Source organism: Lutra lutra, chromosome 9 (genome assembly GCF_902655055.1).
Source record: "Lutra lutra chromosome 9, mLutLut1.2, whole genome shotgun sequence".
Classification (NCBI taxonomy): domain Eukaryota; kingdom Metazoa; phylum Chordata; class Mammalia; order Carnivora; family Mustelidae; genus Lutra; species Lutra lutra.
Window position 1 is genome coordinate 118,044,384 of NC_062286.1, and position 22,692 is coordinate 118,067,075.

Here is a 22,692-nt window from a genome sequence, read left to right on the forward strand (position 1 = left end):
GTCTGCCAAGGATGTGGGGGTGGGGAGCACTGACAGCTATGTCTTGTGCCTGCCATCTAAGAACGGGGTGATTACACCAATCCCTTCCAGCTTAAGAGATGCATGATGTCCGCATTTGAATCAGAATGTGACTCAGAAAATATAAGCAGTTCCTGCCCCATTCACATGGTAGCCCTTAGTCCCGGGAGTTACTAGGTTCAGGTCTATTTCAATAGGCTCAGTGTCTTCTGAGAGCTGGTTCCACAGGACTGTCCTGGGACTGCGGAACACACTCCAGCCAGAGCTTTAACCACTGCAGTCCATTTCTAGGAATCAGCAGATGATGAAGCGGCCAGTCTCAGCTGTGGGGTATAAGAGACCGTTGAGCCAACACGCAAGAATGTCCATGATGATTCGTCCAGAGGCCCGATATCGGGTGAGAAGATTGTCCTTGTGTTTCTCTCCTATCTCTTTTCAAGGAGTTTAGGTATATGTAAAGCCTCAGGCACCATTCTGCAAAGTCACAGAGTATGTGTCCTGATTCCAGAGGTTCCTGAGGACATTTATATTAACATAATAATTATAATTGATAATAAACATACTAAGTAAAGAAAAAATAAAAAGAACAAATAATTATGAATAAGAAGGCAAAGTAGAATGAGATTTAGAAAATTAACCTACAGAAGGAGGAGAGTACAAACATACTGTCAGTAATGGCCAAGAAACATCATCACCGCGAAGCCTGAAAATGGCTCCGTGCAAAGGCTGGAGGGAATGCAGATGTGCAATGACGGGAGATGGAGATGGGTTATAGAACCTTCAGTACTTCCGTTTAACGGGATGTGGGTCAGTCAGGTAGTTATTTCATGTGACATAATTGAGGACTGTTTAAATGACCCAAACACATTTTGCAATAATCCCACTGTACGAACTGCTACGCATAAGCACTCGCTGTATGCCGGGCATGTACTCAGCGCTTGATGGCTTTCTCTAATTGAACGCTCCCACCTCCTCTCTGCTGCAGGTCCCATGGCTTAATAGGTAGCTGGTAAGTGGATGGACCAGGAGACACAATGTATTGTTAAGTTATAAAACAACTGGTACTGAAAGTTTATGTATGAATTAAATACATGGACTGGTTATCTCTGGTTCATGGAAGTGTACTCAATTTAATTTGCCTTCTTTTTGCTTATCTGTATTTTATATCAGCAGGGAGCCTGTATCATTGATATCAAGATACAAGCCTGTATCTTGAAAACTTTAAATTGTTTTTGAGTCTCCCTTGGCCACCAGAGCAAAACAGATTGGGATTAATTAGTTGCTCAGGTGCTGTTCTTCCTGTTGCTGAGTTATTTAAAATAAAGGGAACAAAAGCAAAAAAGCTACATTAGGTGGGGTTTTCTGTAGTGGAAGGTGAATAATGTATCTGTGTCCTCAGAAGCATTTTCCTAGCAGTTTCAGAGGGTGCATCTCTTGCCCATTATTTCAGGTCTCAAAACTAGAACATGATTTCAAAGCCTTCAAATCAGAACGTGTGGGCTTCCAAGGGGCTAACCTGATACAAAGGTAGAATTTAAAGCAGCGGCTTTCAGATGTTTTTAGCAACGGACACTCACCATTAAGAGAAAATTTAAGCAATGTCTCAGTATATAAAATTGATTGATGGAGCCACTCCATCTCCCCACCTTCTCCCCGCAGTGGCCCTTCTGCCCCCTCTGGAGTTCTGGGACTTGAACTCTACTGGGTAGGAGGAGCTGAAGGACGAGATGTGTACCGTGGGTGTTCTTCACTCTACACACTCATTTCAGCATGTAGGACCCAGGGAAAGACCCGCTACAGGCTGTCAGGTGAAGGAATCCAGCTACAAGGCCAGTTATGAGGCAGGGCAGGGTATAATAAAAGATAAAATGTAGTTACAAGACACACACTGCCACACACCTTTCATAAACGTATTCCCTGCCTGCCTCCTTCCCATAGCAACCAAAAGGTTCATCAGAGCTGCTGTGGGTGGTGAGGTTATCAGTGATAACCCTCTTCTCCTTTATACCTTTTTGTATTTTCACATTATCTGCAGTAAATGGGTTCTACTTATTATTTTTCCCTGTTTATTCCCCTTAGGTTATAATATATGTTCATTGTTTAAAAAAACATTTTTTTAAGGAAATAGAGGAAAGCCCAGAGAAGAAGATAAAAACATCTGTGTCCTCACCAGGAAAAAGTTATAAATCTGTGTCATTACAGGCTCTTGGTAGGCTCCCAGTAGCAAAACATGTGCAGTTCTGTCTTTTGGAGGGGGGGCCAGGATTGCTTGTAGGCTCTGTGTCTGATCGGAGGCTGGCCTCACTGGTTATGGCTGTGCTTCTGCAGGCAGAGAACATCGTGCTATTAGAGCTGGACATGCCCAGCCGAACCACCAGAGACTACGAGGGCCCCGCCATTGCTCCCAAAGTCCAGGCTGCACTGGATGCAGCCCTGCAGGACGAAGATGAGATACAGGTGGATGCATCGTCCTTTGAAAGCACGACAAATAAGAAGTCCAAGGCCAGGTGAGTGGCTTTTGCTGACCTGTGGTTAAACAGAACATGCTCGAACAAGGACAAACAAAGGTAGAGGTTTATCATGGAATGCTTTACAGAACACACCAGAAAATGCTGCCATATTACTCCTGGGTTTGTTCATTTACTCCACAAATATTTATGGCTCAGTCAAGTGTCATGAACACCAGAATGGCTAAGGAACGTGTGTTCCCGTGAACTAGGGGACAGGTCTTTGGTCCCCGCCAGGTACTAGGCGGTTGTCAGTCCTTTGACAGAATGATCTTACTGTTTTCTGCAAAAACTTACGAGATGAATGTTATCATTAATCCCCTTTATAAAATCTATAAAATGAGAAGATTGAGTCTTAGAGAATTTGAGAAAGTAGCCAAGTTCAAGGAAGTAAGTACAGAGCCAGGGTTCAGACCTAGGTGTGTCTGAATCCACAGCCCAGACTCTGAGCCTCACTGCTGAATTTACCTCATTTAAATGACCCGTGAAATAACCAAGTACTTAATTTGGTGCTAAATTAGAAGTTCTGTCTTATTAAATTTTGGACTAGAGGCTTAAGGACAACAAATGGGTGAAAACCAAAAACGGAAGAAATTCTAGCTGCAAACAGTATTTTTTACCGGAAAAGACAATCAAGATCTGATGTAAATGGAAGAACAGTTGCCAAGAAGCAGGTCCCTTCCCCGAGGTGTCATGCCTCGGTTGGCCGGTCACGTTGGCCATGCACAGAGGGTCAGGCTGTGCCGGTCTGGTGGTTTTACGGTGGAAAGTGTACTGGCGTTCAGGCCATTGAGGAAAGGCTAAGGCTACTTGGTGAGAAAGGAGTCTGATCTGTGTCAGGGACAGAGACGGGACATGACATGTAAACATGTGCTTGACTTTTGCAGGCCTAAAAGCGGAAGGAAGTCGGGATCCTCCTCCTCTTCCTCAGGAACCCCTGCATCTCAGCTTTATCCACAGTCTCGAGGACTGGTTCCCAAGTAAAGCCAGTTCCTCCTCTCCCAGGGTGTAAATAGCATTTGCCTTCTGAGAGAAGAGACGAGCAAAAACCTGCAGAGAGGACTTGAAGCCCAAACTCAGAACTGTGCCCCTGGGGAGAAGCGATGGCCTCTTTGCAGATTAACCATCGTAATCTGGTTGAAACGTGCCGGCACTCACCTGGCACGCAGAGACTCTGGGAGATATCCTTTAATTAGCATCTCAGAAATGCATGGGTAAGGTAAAGCGTGATAGTCGAAGTGGAAAGCAAGGGAATGACCAGTGACCTTGCTTCCCTTCTCCCTTGCCTTCTCCTCTCCCTTCCCCCGCCCTCCCTCCCACTCCCCTCTCCTTTTCTAGCCTGTTCTTTGTGTTGGGCTCCTTTCTTGTTGAACAACAGGGCAGAATCAGGAGTCACCTGAGCAGGACCAAGTCTTTGGAGCCTCAGGATAAAATGACAGTGAGATTGAAAAGTAAAAGCCCTAGAACTTGAATAGGTGTTTGTTCCTGTAGGTAGAATGAGAATTCTCATTTGGATCCAAGCCCCCGATAGGCTTGATGGGCCTTTGGGATCTGCTGAATAAGGAAATGTTTCCCAAGCATGTTGGAAGCAATAGAAACAACATTCCCTTTGCCTCCTTGGAGAGTTTTAGGGAAACAGCTTCTTTAAAACCTTAAAACTATGACCATCCTTGTCTAAGACGTAAATCTGTAAGCCGATGCCATGTCCATACACTGTGTCACTTTACTCTTCATTTGTCACCATCTTTCCCCTTGCACACATCCTCTGAGCATCCCTGCCTCAGCCCATCCTCTGCCTGCACAGCTGCTCAGCCATGGGCCTGTTTTACGGGAAGAGGAAGGTTGGGTCTGCTTTCCCTGACCAGACAAGAGTTGGGAGAATGAGACGTACAGTGGCACTTTTGAATTCCCCATTTTGTTCCCTGTCTGCAAAAGGGTGATGAGACAGTGCAGACACAGAGATGTGGGACTCCGGGCTGTGGGAGAGGACGATAGAATGGATGGGAACGAAGGCGTCCTGCCAGCCTTCCGCAGGACCCTCACCTGAGGCCAGAAGAGCGGCTCGCTGCCGGCAGAGCCGAAGGTGGTGGCCCCGAGTGGCCGTGCAACTGAGTAGGCTCAGAGGAGAGAGTTAGAAATTCCCGTTGACATAGACTAGTTTGGTTTTTAAGTTTTAGTTCTTCGTATTATTGAAATTCAAAGCTTCATTTTATGTTGGTCCTTAGGTGAATATTACTCATTTTCCCCCCAAGAGAAGCTCAGAAGTGTGCGTGCGTGTGCAAGCACAGTGGTGCCTGTGTTCTTCGAGTGTGTCCATGTGTGTCTGTAAGAGAGAGACCAAGGACTTGCCCAGTTTTAGAAATACACTAATGTGCAGTTATTGCCTTTGTCTGTATTGAAGGCCCACTGAATGACGAATCCAGGCGGGAAGTGCTCCCATGTGAGTGTCTGAGTCCACGAGCCAAGCCTGAGGGCACAATAGGAGTCCCCAGGTCTGCCACCCTGGTGCACCTTGCTGGCACGGTGCCCCAGGAAGATGGCGACTCAGGTGGGCCTTGAGTTATATTTTAACTCAGCTGCTGAGTTCCCAGGGCACATTTCTGGATCAGAACCCGTGGGAAAGAGGAGGTACCAAGTGCAATGTCTTAGCATTCTACAAATGGAGATCTGGCATCTGGCCCCTTATCTCCTTTTTAGTTACTGTTCTTTCTGAAACTGGGGCCCTTTGCAGCAATTCCCAGAGCATAATGGAGCCTTTCCTCATCTTCCTTGGGATCAGACCCTGCTTCTTATTTATTAAGAATTTACCTGTTTGAGTGGGAACCAAATGATGAGGTGGGTAGTCTGAGATGCTTATCTGCCAGCTACACCTGTCTCTTGCACCACATTCCCTCAAAGTTAGTCCGAATCCCATAGGCTGAAAATATTCACCTAGCACATCTGAGAACTGAACACTGCAGATAACACTGTACCTTAATACCAATGTCTCGAGGTGGCTGTTCTGAGCAAGGGTGGTTGAGTGACCGTGGAACTTTTCTAAGAGGGCGAAGGAAGAAAGCCAAGTGGGCAGGCAGAATTATTAAAACAAGCTTGCCTTACGCACAGCTGTGTTCATCTGGCAGTCTGTGAGCCCAGGTAGAACAGCTGTGAGGAGGTGGAGCTGTCCCTCCCCGAGCAGTCTCTGGTGCTTTTCTTCTCTCAAAATGGATCCGATAAATATTTGAGTAGAGCATACAGGAACATGTCTCACTGCTACCAGAAAGCTGCTGCTTTGGGCTCTGAATTGAGCCAAACACATGGAGGACCGACCTGGTTTTCATGTCTATAGTCATGCTAGAATGTTCCAAGCCGTCTGAGGGTCTTCATGCAAGAGCAGCTAGTGAAGTCTGGAAGCAAGTCTGAACAGGATCTAAGAAGATCATCTGGGAGAAGGAGTTTGAGACTGTGTGCAACCCTCATCAAGCCCGTTTTTGCTCTGATCAGTAAGAATGTATCTGGCTTCCTATTTGAAAGTCACATGTCTCCCAGATCCCTGGATTCAGAACCCAAGGACACAAATCATAGGCATGAAGCACTTTCTTAAGACTCTGACCTAATATTGGATTGTTCCCCGTCAAATGCCTGCATGCTGCTTGAATTGTACCACCCGCACCTCCATGACCAAGGGCATCAGAGAGTTCTGCAGTTCAGGCCCAGGCCACTCCCTGCTTTTCCTGTCTGACTGTTGTAAGTCCTCCCTTACTGAATGTAGAATTGTTGCCAAGTTCTTGAGAAGCGTCGACTCCCCGCTAACATGGGATATCGGTTCTGCCTCACATTTCCGTATGGTCCAGGCTCATCGCAAACAACACATTGGGCCATCTCAGCACCATCAGTGGATGAAAATGGGGCTATTAATAAGCCCTAAAAGCCATAATCAAAATGCTCAGAGGGAACTGGATAAGGACAGTGGGCCTGGCTGTTGTCTACTGCACATGGTTTTGTCCAGTACTATTTGGCAATCTGCCCCCTCTCTCCCCGCCCTTGTTTTCTTGAATGAAATGCTTTTGAGGTTGTTTATGAAGGGAGTGATCCTGGGGCAGGCAAGGGGCAGCGGGCTTTATAGCTCTTTGGAGTTACTGTTGATCTTGACCTTCTCTTTGGCTACCTTTAGACAAAGAATATGCCAATACTTGGGGCTCTAAGTTTTACAGTTGATATTTATTTGTATCATCTCTTTGTCTAGGAATGTAAAAGTGATTCTAAACTAAGATGTGTAATAAAAATCAATCAGATTTATTGTACCTACAAAAAGGTGTCCTTATAAATGACTAATGCTTTTGAAAATGACATGCTCATGGCCGACACACTGCCACTCTCTTTAAACATTTAAACTTCCAGGGAAAGGAGGGTGGGAATAGAAAATGAAGACTGAGTTGGAAGGCTGGCATTAAAAAAAAAAAAGATAGCAACAAGGTAAAGGGACATAAAAGGAAGAAAGAGCGACAAATAAGTGCTTCTCAAGTTTTTCCACAGAGGTTTTCCACAGGTAGGCCTGGGCATCAGGTGTGGCATTTCTTTGAACTTCTGTTGTTTTGGGTTCAAAATTTCTTTTAAGTTCATTTCACATTATACTTTAAAATGTGTCCCTTTTTTAACACAAAAATATATGATGTTACTTACCATCAGGTAAAAAAGGAAATAACCAGAAATGGGCCGCATGCTGCTCTCGTGGTCTCCTATAGGCCCAGGGCTTTTGGACTGTCCCCCCGGGGGCTTGAAAAGAAGGGGCACAGACCCTGGACTCTGAGCTGGGTTTGAGTTCTGATTCTGTTTGCTTTCTATTATGTGACTATGAGGAATTCATTTTACCTCTCTGAAGCTTGGTGTCCTTGTCTATAAAATGGGACAGTAATCCCCACCTCACAGGGCCATTGTGAAGATTAATAATGTAGTTAAACCAACAGCACACAAGTGTGTGGACCATAGCAGCCATTTAAAAATGTGGTTATTGCTGTGACCTGGCTCTGTGTTCAGAAGACACTAGAAATAATTTGTATCCCAAGAAACTAGAAGCTATGACTGGTCACACCATGTTTAGAAAATTCTAGGCCTTTCCAGAAAAGCTGCTAACTGCTTAACAAGTGTATGTGAAGTACCTACTATGTGCCACATTGTTCCGGGCACAGGGTACACAGATGTGAGCCACTCTGTCTTGGTCTCTGTCCACACAGCTTGTCCTTAAATGAGGAGGGAGGCAGGATAAATGTTAACAGAGTGCACACAAGTGTACCATTACAAATTATGACAGATCCCATGAAATGTTATTACAGCATATTATAGGAGACTAAGAGGGTCCTAATCGGGATTGGGTGGGTAAGTTAAGGAAGGGCTTTCTGAAGAAATGGCATTTACAGTGAGACCTAAAGAATGAGAGGTTTGGGGGCGCTGGCTGTCTTAGTGGGTAGAGCATGTGACTCTTGATCTCAGGGTTGTGAGTTCAAGCAGCATTCTGGATGTAGAGCACACTTTAAAAAAGACAAAAAAAAAAAAACAAGAAAAAGGGGGGCATCTGGGTGGTTTGGTTGGTTAAGTGTCTGCCTTTGGCTCAGATTGTGATCCTGGGGTCCTGAGATGGCTCCCTGCTCAGTGGCGGTCTGCTGCTCCCTCTGCCCCTCTCCTTGCTCAGACCTCTCTCTCTCTCTTGCAAATAAAATATATTTTTTAAAGACTTTATTTATTTATTTGACACAAAGAGACAGGGAGATCCTGTCCCCACATTGAGCCCCCTGTTGGGCTCCCTGCTCAGTGGGGAGTCTGCACCTCCCCCTGCCTCTCACCCCGCTCTTGTGCTTGCGCTCTCTCTCAAATAAATAAGTAAAATCTTTTAAAAATAAATAAATAAACAAGTATGAGAGGTTAGCTGGGTAGAGAAGGGGAGGGAGTCTGTGAAGGTCTTGACGCAGAATTTCATAGGAAGGCATCTCCAGTCCTTTTTACCCTCACTACAGGGAGGCATGGAGAAATATTAGGGAAAAAATTACAGCATAGGACTTAAAACAAACCAAAACAACAAATTTAAAGAGCATAGAAAGGATAGCATCCTATGTGACTTAGGCAAAGGAGTTTTCATTGTGTTTCTTCGTAGGATGCCCTCAAAGTATGTGTAATGTTCCCATAACCCCCTTTCCTTCCAAAAAAAAAAAAGTTAAAAAGCATAGCTTGGCTTAGCCTAAGTAATTATTAATTTAGGATAATTCAAAATCCATTAGCCAGAAAGCAAGAGTTCAAAATGTGATTTGAAGAATTATGAGTGTGTTCTTGAAAGTGACAGAATTCTGTATGGGACAGGGGCTCATTCATAAGGAAGGTATAGGACAGAGCAGCTGGGCAACCTGGAAATTCCTGTGACTCACTAAGTTGTCTTCTTCATCTGCTGGGTGGTTCTTCTAAAAATAAATAAATAAAAATTTAAAGACCATACAAGCCTTGTGTGATTCAGCAAGAAATATATATATATTTGGTCTTTGTCCCTAAAGAGCTTCTATAGCCCTTGGAATTTCTTGAGTGACAGAGGAGATAGGAGGATTTTTTGGTATTCCTAACAAACCCCTCTCAACCCTGCCTGAATCTATGATAATAAAGTGACTCGAGGTGAGTCCCTAGATAGCTTCCGGATAGGAGCTGGTTGCTGGAGGAACCAGTCTTGTGACTAGAGGGTTGGAACTTTCAGCCCTAGCTGCTGACACCCTGGGAGCGGGGAAGAGCTGGATTGGGTTAATCACCAATAGGCAATAATTTAATCCATTGTGCCTGGGTAGCAAAGCCTCCATAAAAGCCCCTAAATGACGGGGTTCCAAGAGCTTCCAGGTTGGTGAACACAGCGAGATGCTGGGGTGGGTGTTACATCGGAAGGCAGCATGGAGCTCCACACCCCTCCCCCCATCCTTGCACTGTGCATCTCTTCCATTTGACTGTTCCTGAGTTGCATCCTTTATAATAAATTTGTAATAGTAACTAACACTCTCCTGAGTTCTGTGAGCTGTTCTAGCAATGATCAAACTTGGGGCATGGGTCATAGGAACCCCTGAGGTACAGCTAGTTTATAGTTGGCTGGAAATACAAGTGTCAGCCTTGAACTTTGAGCTGGCATCGGAAGTGGGGAAATCTTGTGGGGCTCAGCCCTTAACTTGTGGAATCTGTGCTGACTCCAGGTAGGGTCAGAATTCTTGGTGTCTGGAGAATCAAAGATTTGGTTGTTGCATGGAAGGAAAAAAAATATTTGGTTGTCAGGGTGTTGTGAATAACAACAGTTGACCTTGGAAACTGTATTTTGAACTTCACGCTAATGGCTTAAGTCTTGGGGCATGTGATTTTGGCAAGCCCTATCGCACTAGACTTGCCATCTGATTGAAGTTTACCCTGAGAATCTGGTCTCCAAGGATCATGTGGTAGTTACATCTGTCACCTGGGTCATCAGTAGCATTCGTCAAGGACGTAACTGTAGCTCTTGCAGCTGCTCCTGTTTTGACCTCTGTTTCCATCACCAGAATTGTGGTTAACCATCGCCGGGTGCTTCAGTTGGGTGAGCCAACTGGGGACTTGCTTTTTTGGAGTGGGGGAATGGGCAAAGAGAGAGGCATCTCTGAGGGCAATATAGCCCTCAGGAACTTGTTGAATCCTATTTTGCACCAGGTGTCTTGCTCTGCAGTGAAGATGGGGAGGAGTAGAATGTTCTCAGGCCCTTCGAGGACACAGTCCAGAGCAATTAGGACCTGCGAGAATGCCTGCTTCTTCCCCTCATATGCTCTCCCAGCCCTTCGAGGCTGGAGCCACACAGCTCTCCTTTTGGTTCCTTGGTTGTGCCAACTACTTTCATGCCTTGGCACCTTCACATGTCCTTTGTCCTCTTTCTGGAAACTTCTCTGCACTCTTTGGTGGGCTACCTCCTACTCATCCATCAGGTACCAGTTTAATGTCACCTCTTCGAAGCCTTCCCCAAGCATCCATCCTGGTTTCTCCCCATCTCCACCTGACTGTATGGTACCTCTCATCTTGTTTCCCTCTTAGCCCCTTTCCCAACTTATGATGATAGGTTATGTTTTTTTTCTTTTTGTTTGTTTTTTGTTAGTTTGTTTTTTGCTTTCCTCTCCCCTACCAGACAGTAAATTCCCTGAGGGCATGTCCTATAGTTTTCTCCAAGTTTGACACTTATATGAGTTGGAGGTGTACAGACACCTACAGTTGAGAACAGTGTTTTCTAGCAGAGGAAGGAGTGATGTACCACTCCAGGAAGGAGAGGTGAAGCAAGGCTTTGCCAAGGAGACAGCATTTGAGCTGTGCTCTGTGAAAATGGGTAAGGGTTTTACCCATCTGGGAAGGAGGGAGGAGCATGCGGGACAAAGGGCAACATGAAGGAGCTCCTGGGGAGTTCTGGTGGTTGGGGAACTGGAGAGTGATGGGAGTGAGAATGACTGGGCTTGGGAAGGGTCTTGACTTTGTGGCACAGCCTGAAGATAGAGAGTCCTTGAAGGTGTGTGTGTGTGTGTGTGTGTGTGTGTGTGTGTGTGTGTGTGTGAAAAACATGGCCCTATTTACACTTGAGCATTTTCTCCTTAAGCCAGCCTCATATGCTATTATTTCCTCTGAGATAACAGAAAGCAATTTCACTAAGTGCTGCTTTAAGTTTGCCTGCTGTTTCATGCAGGTTTTTCTGGGCTCGGCTGGCAAATTCCATTCTGCAGGGAGCTTTCCCCGGCACAGCTCGCTACCCAAGGAATTCCAAGAAGCACTTGAACTTGACTTCAAGGTCTTAGTTTCCTGAGAATGGGGCTGAGGCATTTTTCAGTGCAGTGGTCTGGAAGGTGGTCCCTTTGCTGCCTTTGGGAAGAGAAAAATTAAATTGCTCCTGGTTTTGAAATTACCCTTCTTTATCCAGCCAACAGAGGATTTAAGTATGCTGTTCAAGTCTGCACTAGGTGTCATGGGCTACAGCTTGGGAACTTGCTCCCAGTCTGGTAGGGAATGACTTGGCCATTCACAAATAAGTCCAAGTCCAGGTTGTCAGTGATACCTCTGATGGGATGCAGAGGGGGTCACAGATTTGTGTAAGGAGCATGTTAAACGCAGCAATCAGTCTCTTTGCTGGATTATCTGAGGGGCAGCGAGAGAAGCCAGAGCTTTGGAATTCGATTAATGTATTCATTTTCTGATTATCTACTATGTTCTACCCAATTGTTCTAGTCCTAGGGTTCCAGGATGAACTCCTGTGCCCAGGAATGTCACATTCTAGGGGTGGGGACAGATGGTTAACGAAGTGTGTGTTGGGGCACCTGGCTGGCTTAGTCAGTAGAGGATGTCTTCGTTTCAGGGTGGTGAGTTTGAGCCCCATATTGGGGGTAGAGTTTACTTCAAACAAACAAAAAAGAAGTTATGTGTTATGTTGCGTGATCAGAAATGCTCTGAAGGAAAACAAGGCAGGTCTAACGAGACTGCCAAGCAGGGGGAGGTGGGAGCTGGGTTAGATCAGGAAGTTAGGGAAGGCTTCTCTGCAACGGTGATATGCAACATTTGAGCAGAGCCCTGAGTGAAATTAGGGAGCAAGCATGTGGGGATCTGGTACCTGGAGGAAGAGTATTCCAGGGAAAAGACCATGGTGCAGAGGCCCAGAGATGGGAGTATGTTTGGGGAAAGCAAGGAGGCAAGAGTGGCTGGTGGGCAGTGAGTTTGGAAAGGTGGCCAGGGGCCAGCTCTGAATTGTAAGTCAATTTTATCTTTAGACCATTGGAGGCTTTTAAGCAAAAGAGGGAAATCTGACAGGAATGCTTTAAGCAGATCTCTCTGGCAGCTTTGTGGAGAAGAGAGGTAGCGAGCAAGGGGACAAGACGAGGGGTGCTTGAAGGGGTGCAATAATTGGGGTGAGGGGCCATGACCTGCCCCAGGTGCTGGGAGAGGAGAGGAGAAGTAGGCGCCTCCGGGTGTGTGTTGATTTCTGGTAAGTGGAAGCACGAAGCGAGAGACATAGAAAAGGCCGCGGTGGTACCAGTGGTTCCCGGGTGTTTGATCTGAAGCCAGTGGAAATTCCACCACTGCTACTTCCTCCTCCGTGTCCTCCCCACTTTCAAAATAAAAGGCTTGATTAAGATATAACTCACTTCCCACACCGACTGAAAGTGTATCAGTCACGGGTCTGGAGTGTATTCACAGGGAACTGTACAACCATCACCACCATTAATTTTGAAAACATCTCTGTCCCCCTGGTGCACCAAATGCAGCCACGGCACCTTCGCTCCCAACTGCAGAGGGTCAGGCTGCCACTGATCGATTCTCTGTCCAGGTCTGGCTTTTGTTGGGTCTCAGAACCCCGGTTTGCTCATCTACAGCTTCACAGGGCAATGGCGAGGTTTAAAAGAGAAGATGAAGAGGGATACACGAGGGCATGCCTGATGGGCCAAGCAGCCCGGCCTTGACCTTGGTGAGTGCTTTGGAGATGTCGGCCCTCTCCGCTGCTGGCTCTTGGTCCATCACCTTACCGAGGCAGCGCGGGCAGTGGAGAACAGCATAGGCACTGGACCCACACTGCTGAATTGTGAATCCAGAACTCACCATTTACTAGCTTTGTGATTATGGCGATGTTTTTTTTAACCTCCCTAAGGGCCTCAGACTCCTCCACTGTCAGAAAGGAGTCATAGCAACTAGTTTCCAAATGGAGAGAGAGGCCGTGGATCTATTTTTAGTGTCGTCCTGTTGTTGGATCTGTACCTTTGCAAAAGTCACTTGTTGCATCTAAGCCTCACGTTGCTCATCTGTAAAGTGAAGGTAAAAGGCATGTTTTAAAAAGATTTATTTGAAAGAGAGAGAGAGCACACATGCGCACAAGCAGGGAGAGGGGCAGAGGGAGAAGAAGCAGACTTCCTGCTGCGCATGGGCTCAATCTCAGGACCCTGAGATTGTGACCTGAGCTGAACACCAAGAAACCAAGAGTCGGGCCGCCCAGCCGACCAAGCCGCCCGCGCTCCCTACTTCACAGGGCTCTGGGGAGGACTCCGTGACCTCCCGAGCCACCAATATGCCAGGCACTGCTGTGAACACAACAAGAGAGAAAACCTTGCCCTCCTAGAGCTTTATGGAACTAGTTGGAGAGAGACCGAAGGCAAAGAATAATCATAAGGATATAATCATCAAAATAAATGAAATCTACACAGAGAAGTTAGAGTCTCCATAAACCGCCTGGTGCCCGGCCCCTGGCAAGCACTCCGTAAATGGTGGCGATGACAGTCACGATGTGACAGTGCTTTGTAGAGCCAGGCAGCGCAGCACAGAGGTACGGGTACAGGTGGCAGATGTGAACACATTGCCTTCATTGAAGCTTTACCCCCTCTCTGCTCAGTCACATTTCATTCAGCCCCTAAGGCCCCCCTCCAACTGCCTGCTTGAAATCCTTGTCTCTTAGGGTACGGAGCTTTCTCCTTTCTTCTTTTCAGCCAGCATTTAGTGACCGCCACTTTTGGCTGTCAGGTAGTCGGGGAGTGGTCAGGAGGGCAGATGGAAGGAGCCCAGAGGCCAAGCAGAGGAGAGCCAGACTGGGGAGGAGCAAGGCAGCCTTGATTTTACTCCGCCAGTGGAAACGTCACAGCATTCTTGCTTAAATACTACGTGGCAAAAGTAAACCTTTGCATTATGGTCAAAGGAGTAATAATCTGTATTTAAGGACAATCAAATCGAAGATCTACAAGATGGAGAGAGAAAGACATATGGAGGAGCAGAGACCTCAGTGCAAATAATGTCTCAAGGTGAAAACCATATGCTACTCCATCAGCGAGAAATGTGGCAAAACGGAGCAGGGAGATTTTGGAGCTGGATAACCCTGGGTTAGCGCTTACTACCCGCGGCAAGCTACTGCACCTTGGTGAGAGGGTTACTACCAGCCCTGTTGCTTTGGGAGTCCATCGAATGCCTGGCACTCTCTAGGCAGATAATAAGAGGCCCATACTATTCGATAGCAATGTTAGTTGTCAGTAACCGGGCAGGCATTCCTGAGAGCGCTCTGGTCAACCAGAACTGAATTCACATCCTGATAATGTCCGGCACAGTGTGCTTAACCTTTCTGAGCCCTGAGTTGTCTTCTTTCCTGTAAAATTAATGAATAATACCTTCCTGGTCAGGTTGAGGTAAGGAATAAATGTGACAATGAAACGTTTCTAGGCTCTATGCTCGTTGTTCACTTAAGTGCTATTTTTAAATCAAAATGCAGTGAGTTTTATTGAATAGTCTAGTCTGATTATAAGAATCACATATTCTTTTTTTTAAAAAAGATTTTATTTATTTATTTGACAGGCAGAGATCACAAGTAGGCAGAGAGTCAAAGGGTGGAGTGCAGGCTGGGGGGGAAGCAGGCTCCCTACTGAGCAGAGAGTCTGACGCAGGGCTCAATCCCAGGACCCTGAGATCATGATCTGAGCCAAAGGCAGAGGCTTAACCCACTGAGCCACCCAGGCACCACAAGAATCATATATTCTGATGACAACAAATTTAAATAGTATAGAAACATTTAAAGGAGTAATGACAAATCACTAGAAATTCCATTAACCGTAGCTAGCTGATGGCCAATCTTTTAGATAACTCCTTATACAAACTTCTAGTTTGATTTTCATAATATACATGGGTTCATAGTTCAGACCTGTCCGGTTTTTACTCTGTAACATGTTCTGGACATATGTCCAGTTCATAAATATAGACATACCATTTTTAATGGCTGCCTGGTAATCTATTTTACGGAATACCAGAATTTACTTAACATCATTGATAGTCACTGAAGGCACTTCCAGATTTTTACTATTTTATACAATGTCATATTAAGCAAACTTGTACGTAGATCATTGTGCTTATGGATAGATTCACCTGTTGAATTTCCTCTCTGGGATAAATCTCCGTAAGTGAGATTACTAGATCAAAGGCTTTTCCCATTATAATCTGTTCACACACTGCTAAACTGCCTTGTAAAATGTGTGAATTTGCACTCCCACCAACAGTGCAGAAATCGTTCTTGTCTTCCCATACCCTTCCTTGCTAACACTAGATTCTGCCAGGCTTTTTAACTTTGTCATTCTGGTCTATTGAAAAATGGTATCCTGGGGCCCCTGGGTGGCTCAGTCTGTTGAGCGTCTGACTCTTGGTTTCCGCTCAGGTCATGACCTCGGGGTCATGGGATTGAGCCCCGAGGCAGGATCCACACTCAGCGGGGTGTCTGCTTGAGATTCTCTCTCTCCCTTGCCCTCTGCCCCTCCCCCTACTCTCTTTCTCTAAGGTAAATAAATATATCTTAAAAAAAAAAAAAAGAAAAATGGTGTTACAGTCCTGTGATTCCAAGATTACTAATGAGATTGACAATCTTTTCAAGTATTTACTTCATTCATCTTTCTTCTTTTGTTAATTGCCTACTTAGGCCATTGTTATTTGACTATTTTCCTATTGAGGTGCTTCTATTGACTTTTAAGAATTCTGCTTATTAGGAATCTTAACTCTTTGCTGTATATGTGAAAAATATTTCCCCTACTTCATTGTTTCCCTTTAACCTTTAACCTTGTGTGTTTGCCTTTATCCTTGTTACGGATGCACTTTTAATTGTATTTAGTCAAATATATCGATTTCACTTGATGGATCTTCTTTTAATTTGTATAGCATGTTTAGAAATACCTCCAGTTCCAGGATTATAAAAATATTGACTTTTTTTCCCCTTCCAATGCTTTGTTTCTTTCACGACATATAAATCTTTGATCGAGGTGGATTTTTTTCTCCAAATGGCTACCCAGTGGTCCTATGCTACTTATTGCCATCCAGCTTCTCTCCATCAATTTGAAATGTTACCTTTATCATACGCTACAGTTCCTTATACACTTGGTTCTATTTCCGTACCCTGTTCCATTTAATTGGTGTGCTTTTTTTCTTTTGTCAAAATTGAACTGTTTCAGTTGGCATAGCTACCTAATACATTTTAATATCTGGTAGAACAAGTCCCAACTCACTAATCTTCAAACTTTTGGGGGTCAGTAGGGCGGAGTGGTTAAACTCATGGAGCTTGGGTTCATTCAGCCAGCCCTGAGCTTTAATTCCAGGTCAGCTGCTCACTAGCTGTGTGATCTTGGGCAAGTTATTTCCTTCCCTCTGAACCTCTCCTTCCTCATCTGTATAATGTTGATAGTAATGGTACCTACCTTATGGTATTTTTGTGAAGATGAGCTGAAATGAGGCGTAGCAAGTTCATGGGATAGGGTCTGGGACGTGATAAGCGGTCAGTAAATGTTAGGTCCTTTTGTTATGAAAATAATGCATCTGTCTTTCCTGTTGAATTTTAGGACCACTAGGATCTTGACTGGGGTGACATTTACTTGATAGGTTAATTTGGGGATAATTGATATCCACATGTTACAGGGTCTTCCAGTCTAAGGCCAGCTGTGATCTTTCCCAGTTCAGACTTCATGCTCCTTTGTAAAGTTTGTAGCTTTCTCCATATGAGATGTGCACAATTTCTGTTAACTTTATTTCCAAATGGTTGAAGTTTTTTTGTTGTTGTTACTGTTCTTGTGAATGGGATCTTTTATCCACTGTTCTGTTCAAATGGAATTAATTATTGGTCCATAAGAAAGTTATTCATTTTTCAAAATTGAGATAGAACTGACACATAACATTGTATTCGTTTCAAGAATGCAACACAATGACTTGGTATTTGTACACATTGAGAGACAATGACAATGAGTCTAGTCGGCCTCCATTACCACACAGGTACATATCTGTTTTGTTCTTGGGATGAGAATTTTTAAACTTTTTAACTTAGCAACTTTCAAATATACAGCAGAGTATTGTTAAATGTAGTCGCCGTGCTGTACACTGCGTCCCCATGTCTCTATAACTGGAAGTTTGTCACCTTTACCCATTATGTCTACCTCTCAACCCTGCCTCTGGCAGCCACCAATTGTTCTCTGTATCTAGTTATTCATTTCTCAATGTTTATTTTGCACCCTAAGTAACTGTAAATGTTGAGTTAGGAAACAATTTCTCCCCTACACAGTGTCTGCTTTGGGGGCATCCTCTTCCTTCAGCTCCAAGGAGCACCCCTATTCTGCCCCACCCCTGGCTCCTATCACCAGGGCTCCTACTGCATTGTTTTGCCATCGCTTGTAATCCAAGCTATGTAATGCAGAACGGTGCTGTTAGTCTCCAGGGCTCAGCACAGAGTTTACATCCCTGTAGAAGCTTATCAGCGGCATTGAAAGAAGGTGCTCCATGCTGTATTTACTGTTTTCTGGGTTAGAGGAGCCTCTCTTCTGGGACACAGCACAGCGCAATAAACAGGCCTACGGTACCTGACCTCATCTGGCTGGCAGTCTAATTCAGAAGCAGACACTGAAGACATCATCATCAACGTTAAGAGTGAATTCTATTTTCCCTCATGATAGTTTGAAGGCAGCATTGGGTACTGTGGGACCTTGAAAGACTCAAGGAGTATAGGGCAGCATGGAAAGCCTTGCTGAAGAACTAGTCAGGGAGGCATCCAGGATGACTCTGCACTGCTCTCTTACTCCTCCTCCACTGTGGACCTGCCTTAGCACCCAGTCCCGTTTGACTAAATCCATTCGGCGATCTAAGAGCCCCCTACTCTGTGTCAGGCCCTGTGTTGTTGGGTCTGGGTAAAATTTATCTGGAAAAGGGGTCCTATGCTTTTTAGTAAACTTCACAAAATGTAAGAGCCACTCCGAAGGTACTATGTCTGTGGTAGTTACCTACTGCTGTGTAACAGATTACCTCAAAATGTCGTGCCTTAAGATAGTAAATATTTATTACTTCATATAGTTTCTGTGGGTCAGTCCAGAAGTACTGTATTTGGGTGATTTGGACTCTGGATCTCTCATGAAGTTACTGTAAGGATGTTGGCAAGGGCTGAAGTAAAAAAAAAAAAGCTTGTCTGGGGCTACTGCCTTGTCCCTGGGGCTGCTTACGTGTCCTCATGACACAGTGGCTAGCTTCCTCCAGAGAACAAAGCCGAAGCTGCCATGTCTTTTATGACCTAGCACCGGAAGCCCCCCACAGTTATTTCCAAAATATTCTTTTGGGTCCACAGTTCAGCCGTCTTCCAAGGGGAGCTAAAAAGAATGTGAATAATCAGGATTGGGAATCACCGGGGGCCATTTTGGGGACTGGCTACCAGTGCCTTAGGAGGTTGGAACGAGGAATTTGAGTCTAAGTCTTGACGGCAGCACAACTAACTGTGGGATCTTGGGAAAGCTCCTTTGTTCTACTGGCCCTGCCATTTTACTTACTCTTCCTCACATGGCAGTTGTGATACAGCTAAGTCTGTGAAAGCCATTTATCTGAGCCTTTAACTTCACACTCAGACACTGGTGATCCTTAAAGAAGGGGAGGAAGAAAAGCCAATTGGTGGCAGGGTATAAGCTGTTTTCATTATAAAACACTGAAAAGGAAGAAATAATATCAGTCTATCAGTCATCACATTAGCACTACCACTTTTAGAATTTTGATGTTAAAATGCCCTTTAAGGTTTCTTTTCCTTCTTTGCAGAGCAAGGTGAAATGGCTTAAATTGAGACCAGAAAGATTTATGGTAGGAAGGAGTACAGCTCTCTGGCATTAAGAGAGATTAAAAATGGGGATGGGCTCCTCGGTGAGGTCTTGAAATCTCCATCTGCAGGGGGATGATATTTTCCACAATTTTGGTAAAAACTAGGTCAGGTCATCCTTTGAGGCCATTTTTAGGGGGTCCCACAAATCTTCTTAAGTAAAATGAAAGGAAGAATTATTATTAAAGATGGTCTCACACTGTTGAGCATTAAAATTTTAATTTTTCAACATACTCATATGAATAGCACACACTCATTCTAGAAGATCTGGAAAATACAGACAGGTATAAAGAAGTGAAAAACAGTACATCTGCCACCATAATCTAAATGCTCTGTTTTGTGGTTAAATGAAAAATATATTTTTTCAATTAAAAAATATGTAATACTTTGTAGGAAAAAAAGAAAAAACAAAAACTGACCTCAGTCTTACAGCCCAGACGTAATCATTATTAACATTTTGGTGGGGTAAATGAAATTTAAACACCTTTTTTAGTCTCATGGGAGACTGAAAAAAAGGAGTGGACTTAAATGATGGAGAATGGCAGGTAAGCTGAGTTAGGGCTCCCCATCATGGGGACCAATTCTGTGCCCAAAGACAACAGGGAGGTCAGGAAGTCTTTATTCCTGAGCATCTTTACAATTTGCCTAGATATGTTTGGGTGAAATCTTGCCTCAGTCTTTCCCAATTCTGCTTGGGCATGTTCCAAATAACTATTTGAGGCTCTTCAGTGGGAAATAAATCCTCAGGGATTTTGTCCAATAAAGTAATTATTGAGTAAGTTCATTCATTCAACAGAGTGAGTGCCTGCCGTGTGCCAAGACTGTGCCAGATGTTGGGAGTGTGTGTGATGATGAACCCAAGATGCTAACATGAGCACAGACATTACACCAAAAATCATACAAGGAAATGAAATGTGGGAGGGACAGGAAAGATACACATCTTTCGATCATCTGCTGTTCTGGAAGTTTAGTAAATGTGATCTCATGTAATCATCTGGAACCCGGAGGAGGAAATTTGCCTCTGAACCTCAACTTCACTTGAAAATGGAGACAGAATTATTGGAAGAGAACCTTCATTAGAGTTCTATTAATCTGAGATCTATCTAATAAGCTCAGATCTATCTAATAACTCTATTCCAGAACTTAGTTCGGTGAAGTATAAAAATGAGGCACTTTTTCTGCTTCAGACTGAACCTTCTCAGAGGCAAAGAGAGCTGGCATTTAGTGAGTCTACTGTGTGCTAGGCACTTTACAAAGATCCTACTTAATCCCAGTTCTACACTTTGAGTTTATGTATCATGTTGTCCAAATGATGGCATTGAGTCAGAGAGGTTTCAGAACTTGACCAAGGCCAGTTAGCTGGAGAATGAACAGCAAGAAGATTCAGACTCAGGACTGCTGTGGTCAAAAGCCCGTGGCAATCCATTAGCTCACAGTGAGGTTCAAGAGGTGTTTTTGCCCTTTTGGGAATTCCTGGGTCTGCTAGCGGTATGTTATTCAAATTCCTGAATGTGTGTGCTGCTCATAACTGTTCAGTTTGAAAACAGTGACTCATCCCCAAACAGAGCAGGGTTGAATACAGACCTGTTTATCTTAGACGGTCCTGCGGCACCTGTGTTGATTTCAAAGATAATTTGTAATCAAAGCACTGTGATTAAAAACAACACACACACACACACACAAAAGTATAGGTTTATGTTTTGGTGCTTCTGACAACAGAATAAATTTGAGTCTCATTCACTTAAAAAAAAAAATCACATAATGAAAATAGTTCATTTTGGGGCTTCCCGTGATCTTTGTTCTCTCAGGAACATTCCTATGTAATAAAATGTTATTTGTATAAAAAAATAAAGTCACAGCTCTTTAAGGCTTAATGACTAAAATCAATTTTTCAACATATTTTGTACAGTCCTCCGAACATACTCTTTTCACACTTTACCTATGATGTCAGTAGTTTCTGTTTGATTCTGTAAGGGCAGGGACCTTGAAACAATCACATCTGGATTCCCCCACGGTTTGACCCAACTGTGAGAGAGCCAGTCACTATTGTCTGAAAGAATTCCAGTGTATTAGCTTTTTTAAATTTTATTTTATCTTTTTTGCCACTGTAAGAAGTTACCACAGATTTAGTGGCTTAAAACAAAATCCATTTATATCTTACACTTTCTGTGGGCCAGAAGTCTATATATAGTATGGTTCAGTTGGTTTTCTGATAAGACTAAAATCAAGGTGTTGGCAGGATTGCATTCTTCTGCAGACTTGGCAGGAGTTTGGGGCGGGGGGACTACCCTGCTTGCAAGCTCATTCAGGTTGAGAGAGTCCTGTTTCATGAAATTCTAGAACTGAGGTCATGTTACTGACTGGCAGGGCTTTGAGTTACTGGCTTCGAGAGGCTGCCTACATTGCCTGGCTACTGGCCCCCTGCAAAGCCAGCAACACTGGGTTGAGGTCCTCTCAAGCTTCCACTCTGATTCTTCTGCATCTGTCCAAAGCATCTCGTCTGTGTTCTTCTTCTGCTTTTAAGGGCCCATGTGATTATACAGGGCTCACCTACATCATCCAGGATAATCATGCTGTTTTATAGACTTTGATTCTAGCTTCAAAGTCAATTTCCCAATGGAATGTAACATAGTCACAGGTTTCAGGGACCAGGGCATAGATGGTTTGGGTGGTGTGTGTTGGAGAGGACATTATTTTGCCCTCAGGGCCTGTACTAGACATGAAATTAAAAAAAAAATTATTTGACAGAGATCACAAGTAGACAGAGAGGCAGGAAGAGAGAGGGGGAAGCAGGTTCCCCACCAAGCAGAGAGCCCAATGTGGGACTCGATCCCAGGACCCTGAGATCATGACCTGAGCCAAAAGCAGAAGCTTAACCCACTGAGCCACCCAGGCACCCATAAACATGTACAGAGTGAATCTTTTCTAATTACTCCTTGGAGGTCAGAGAAGGGTGAAACTACTCAAGAAGAAAACAGTTGAAACAAGTCAAATGACTTGTCAAAGGTAACTGTGTCAGCTGTAGATTAAAAAAACAACTTTTGCAAAACAAAAAAAATCAGGTGAAACAATTTTGTGGTGGTGATGGTAGGGGGTTATTATTCCTTTCCTCCTTCTTGGGGTGAAGAAAGGGAGAAAGATTTTATTTTTTTAACTTTCTACAGTCTATTCACTTTGCAATATTTTATTTACTGGGCGTGGACATCTGTGTGATGAGCATCAAAGCAGGAGCACTGGCTTCCATGGTGTTAGGACTAGGCAGCACAGTAGGGGTCTTCTCTAACCCTGGCTCTTCCACGTGCTAACATCAGGGAGAAGGTTCTTTCCTCACCAGGGAAACCTTTCAAACGTGGCCTTTGATTCTGTCTTTCTAATTTCGAAGAGCTGCTTAATAATCCAGCTTAAAACTGATTTTAAGGATGTTTCTGGACAAATAAGTACAGAGAACCTATGTGTTCAGTACTCTGAACCTCATTTCATTTTATACTCTGCAACCAAGGCTCAGAGGGGCTCAAGGTTTCATACTCTGCGACCATTGTTTCTCAGCTTATACTA

At 44.3% G+C, this 22,692-nt stretch overlaps 1 protein-coding gene across 3 annotated transcripts in view; it reads left to right on the forward strand.

Moving 5' to 3' along the window:
• KIF3B (kinesin family member 3B) overlaps positions 1 to 6,981 on the forward strand; it is a 44,236-nt gene extending 37,255 nt beyond the window's left edge. For 2 of the 3 annotated variants that reach the window (XM_047745763.1, XM_047745764.1), the window contains exons 7-9: positions 310 to 415; positions 2,347 to 2,525; positions 3,413 to 6,981. In XM_047745763.1, the coding sequence (XP_047601719.1) occupies positions 310 to 415; positions 2,347 to 2,525; positions 3,413 to 3,509 (382 nt within the window). In that variant the 3' untranslated portion in view covers positions 3,510 to 6,981. The remainder of the gene's footprint in view (positions 1 to 309; positions 416 to 2,346; positions 2,526 to 3,412) is intronic. The other variant, XM_047745762.1, reaches the window with a different exon arrangement.
• The last annotated feature ends 15,711 nt before the right edge of the window (positions 6,982 to 22,692 follow it).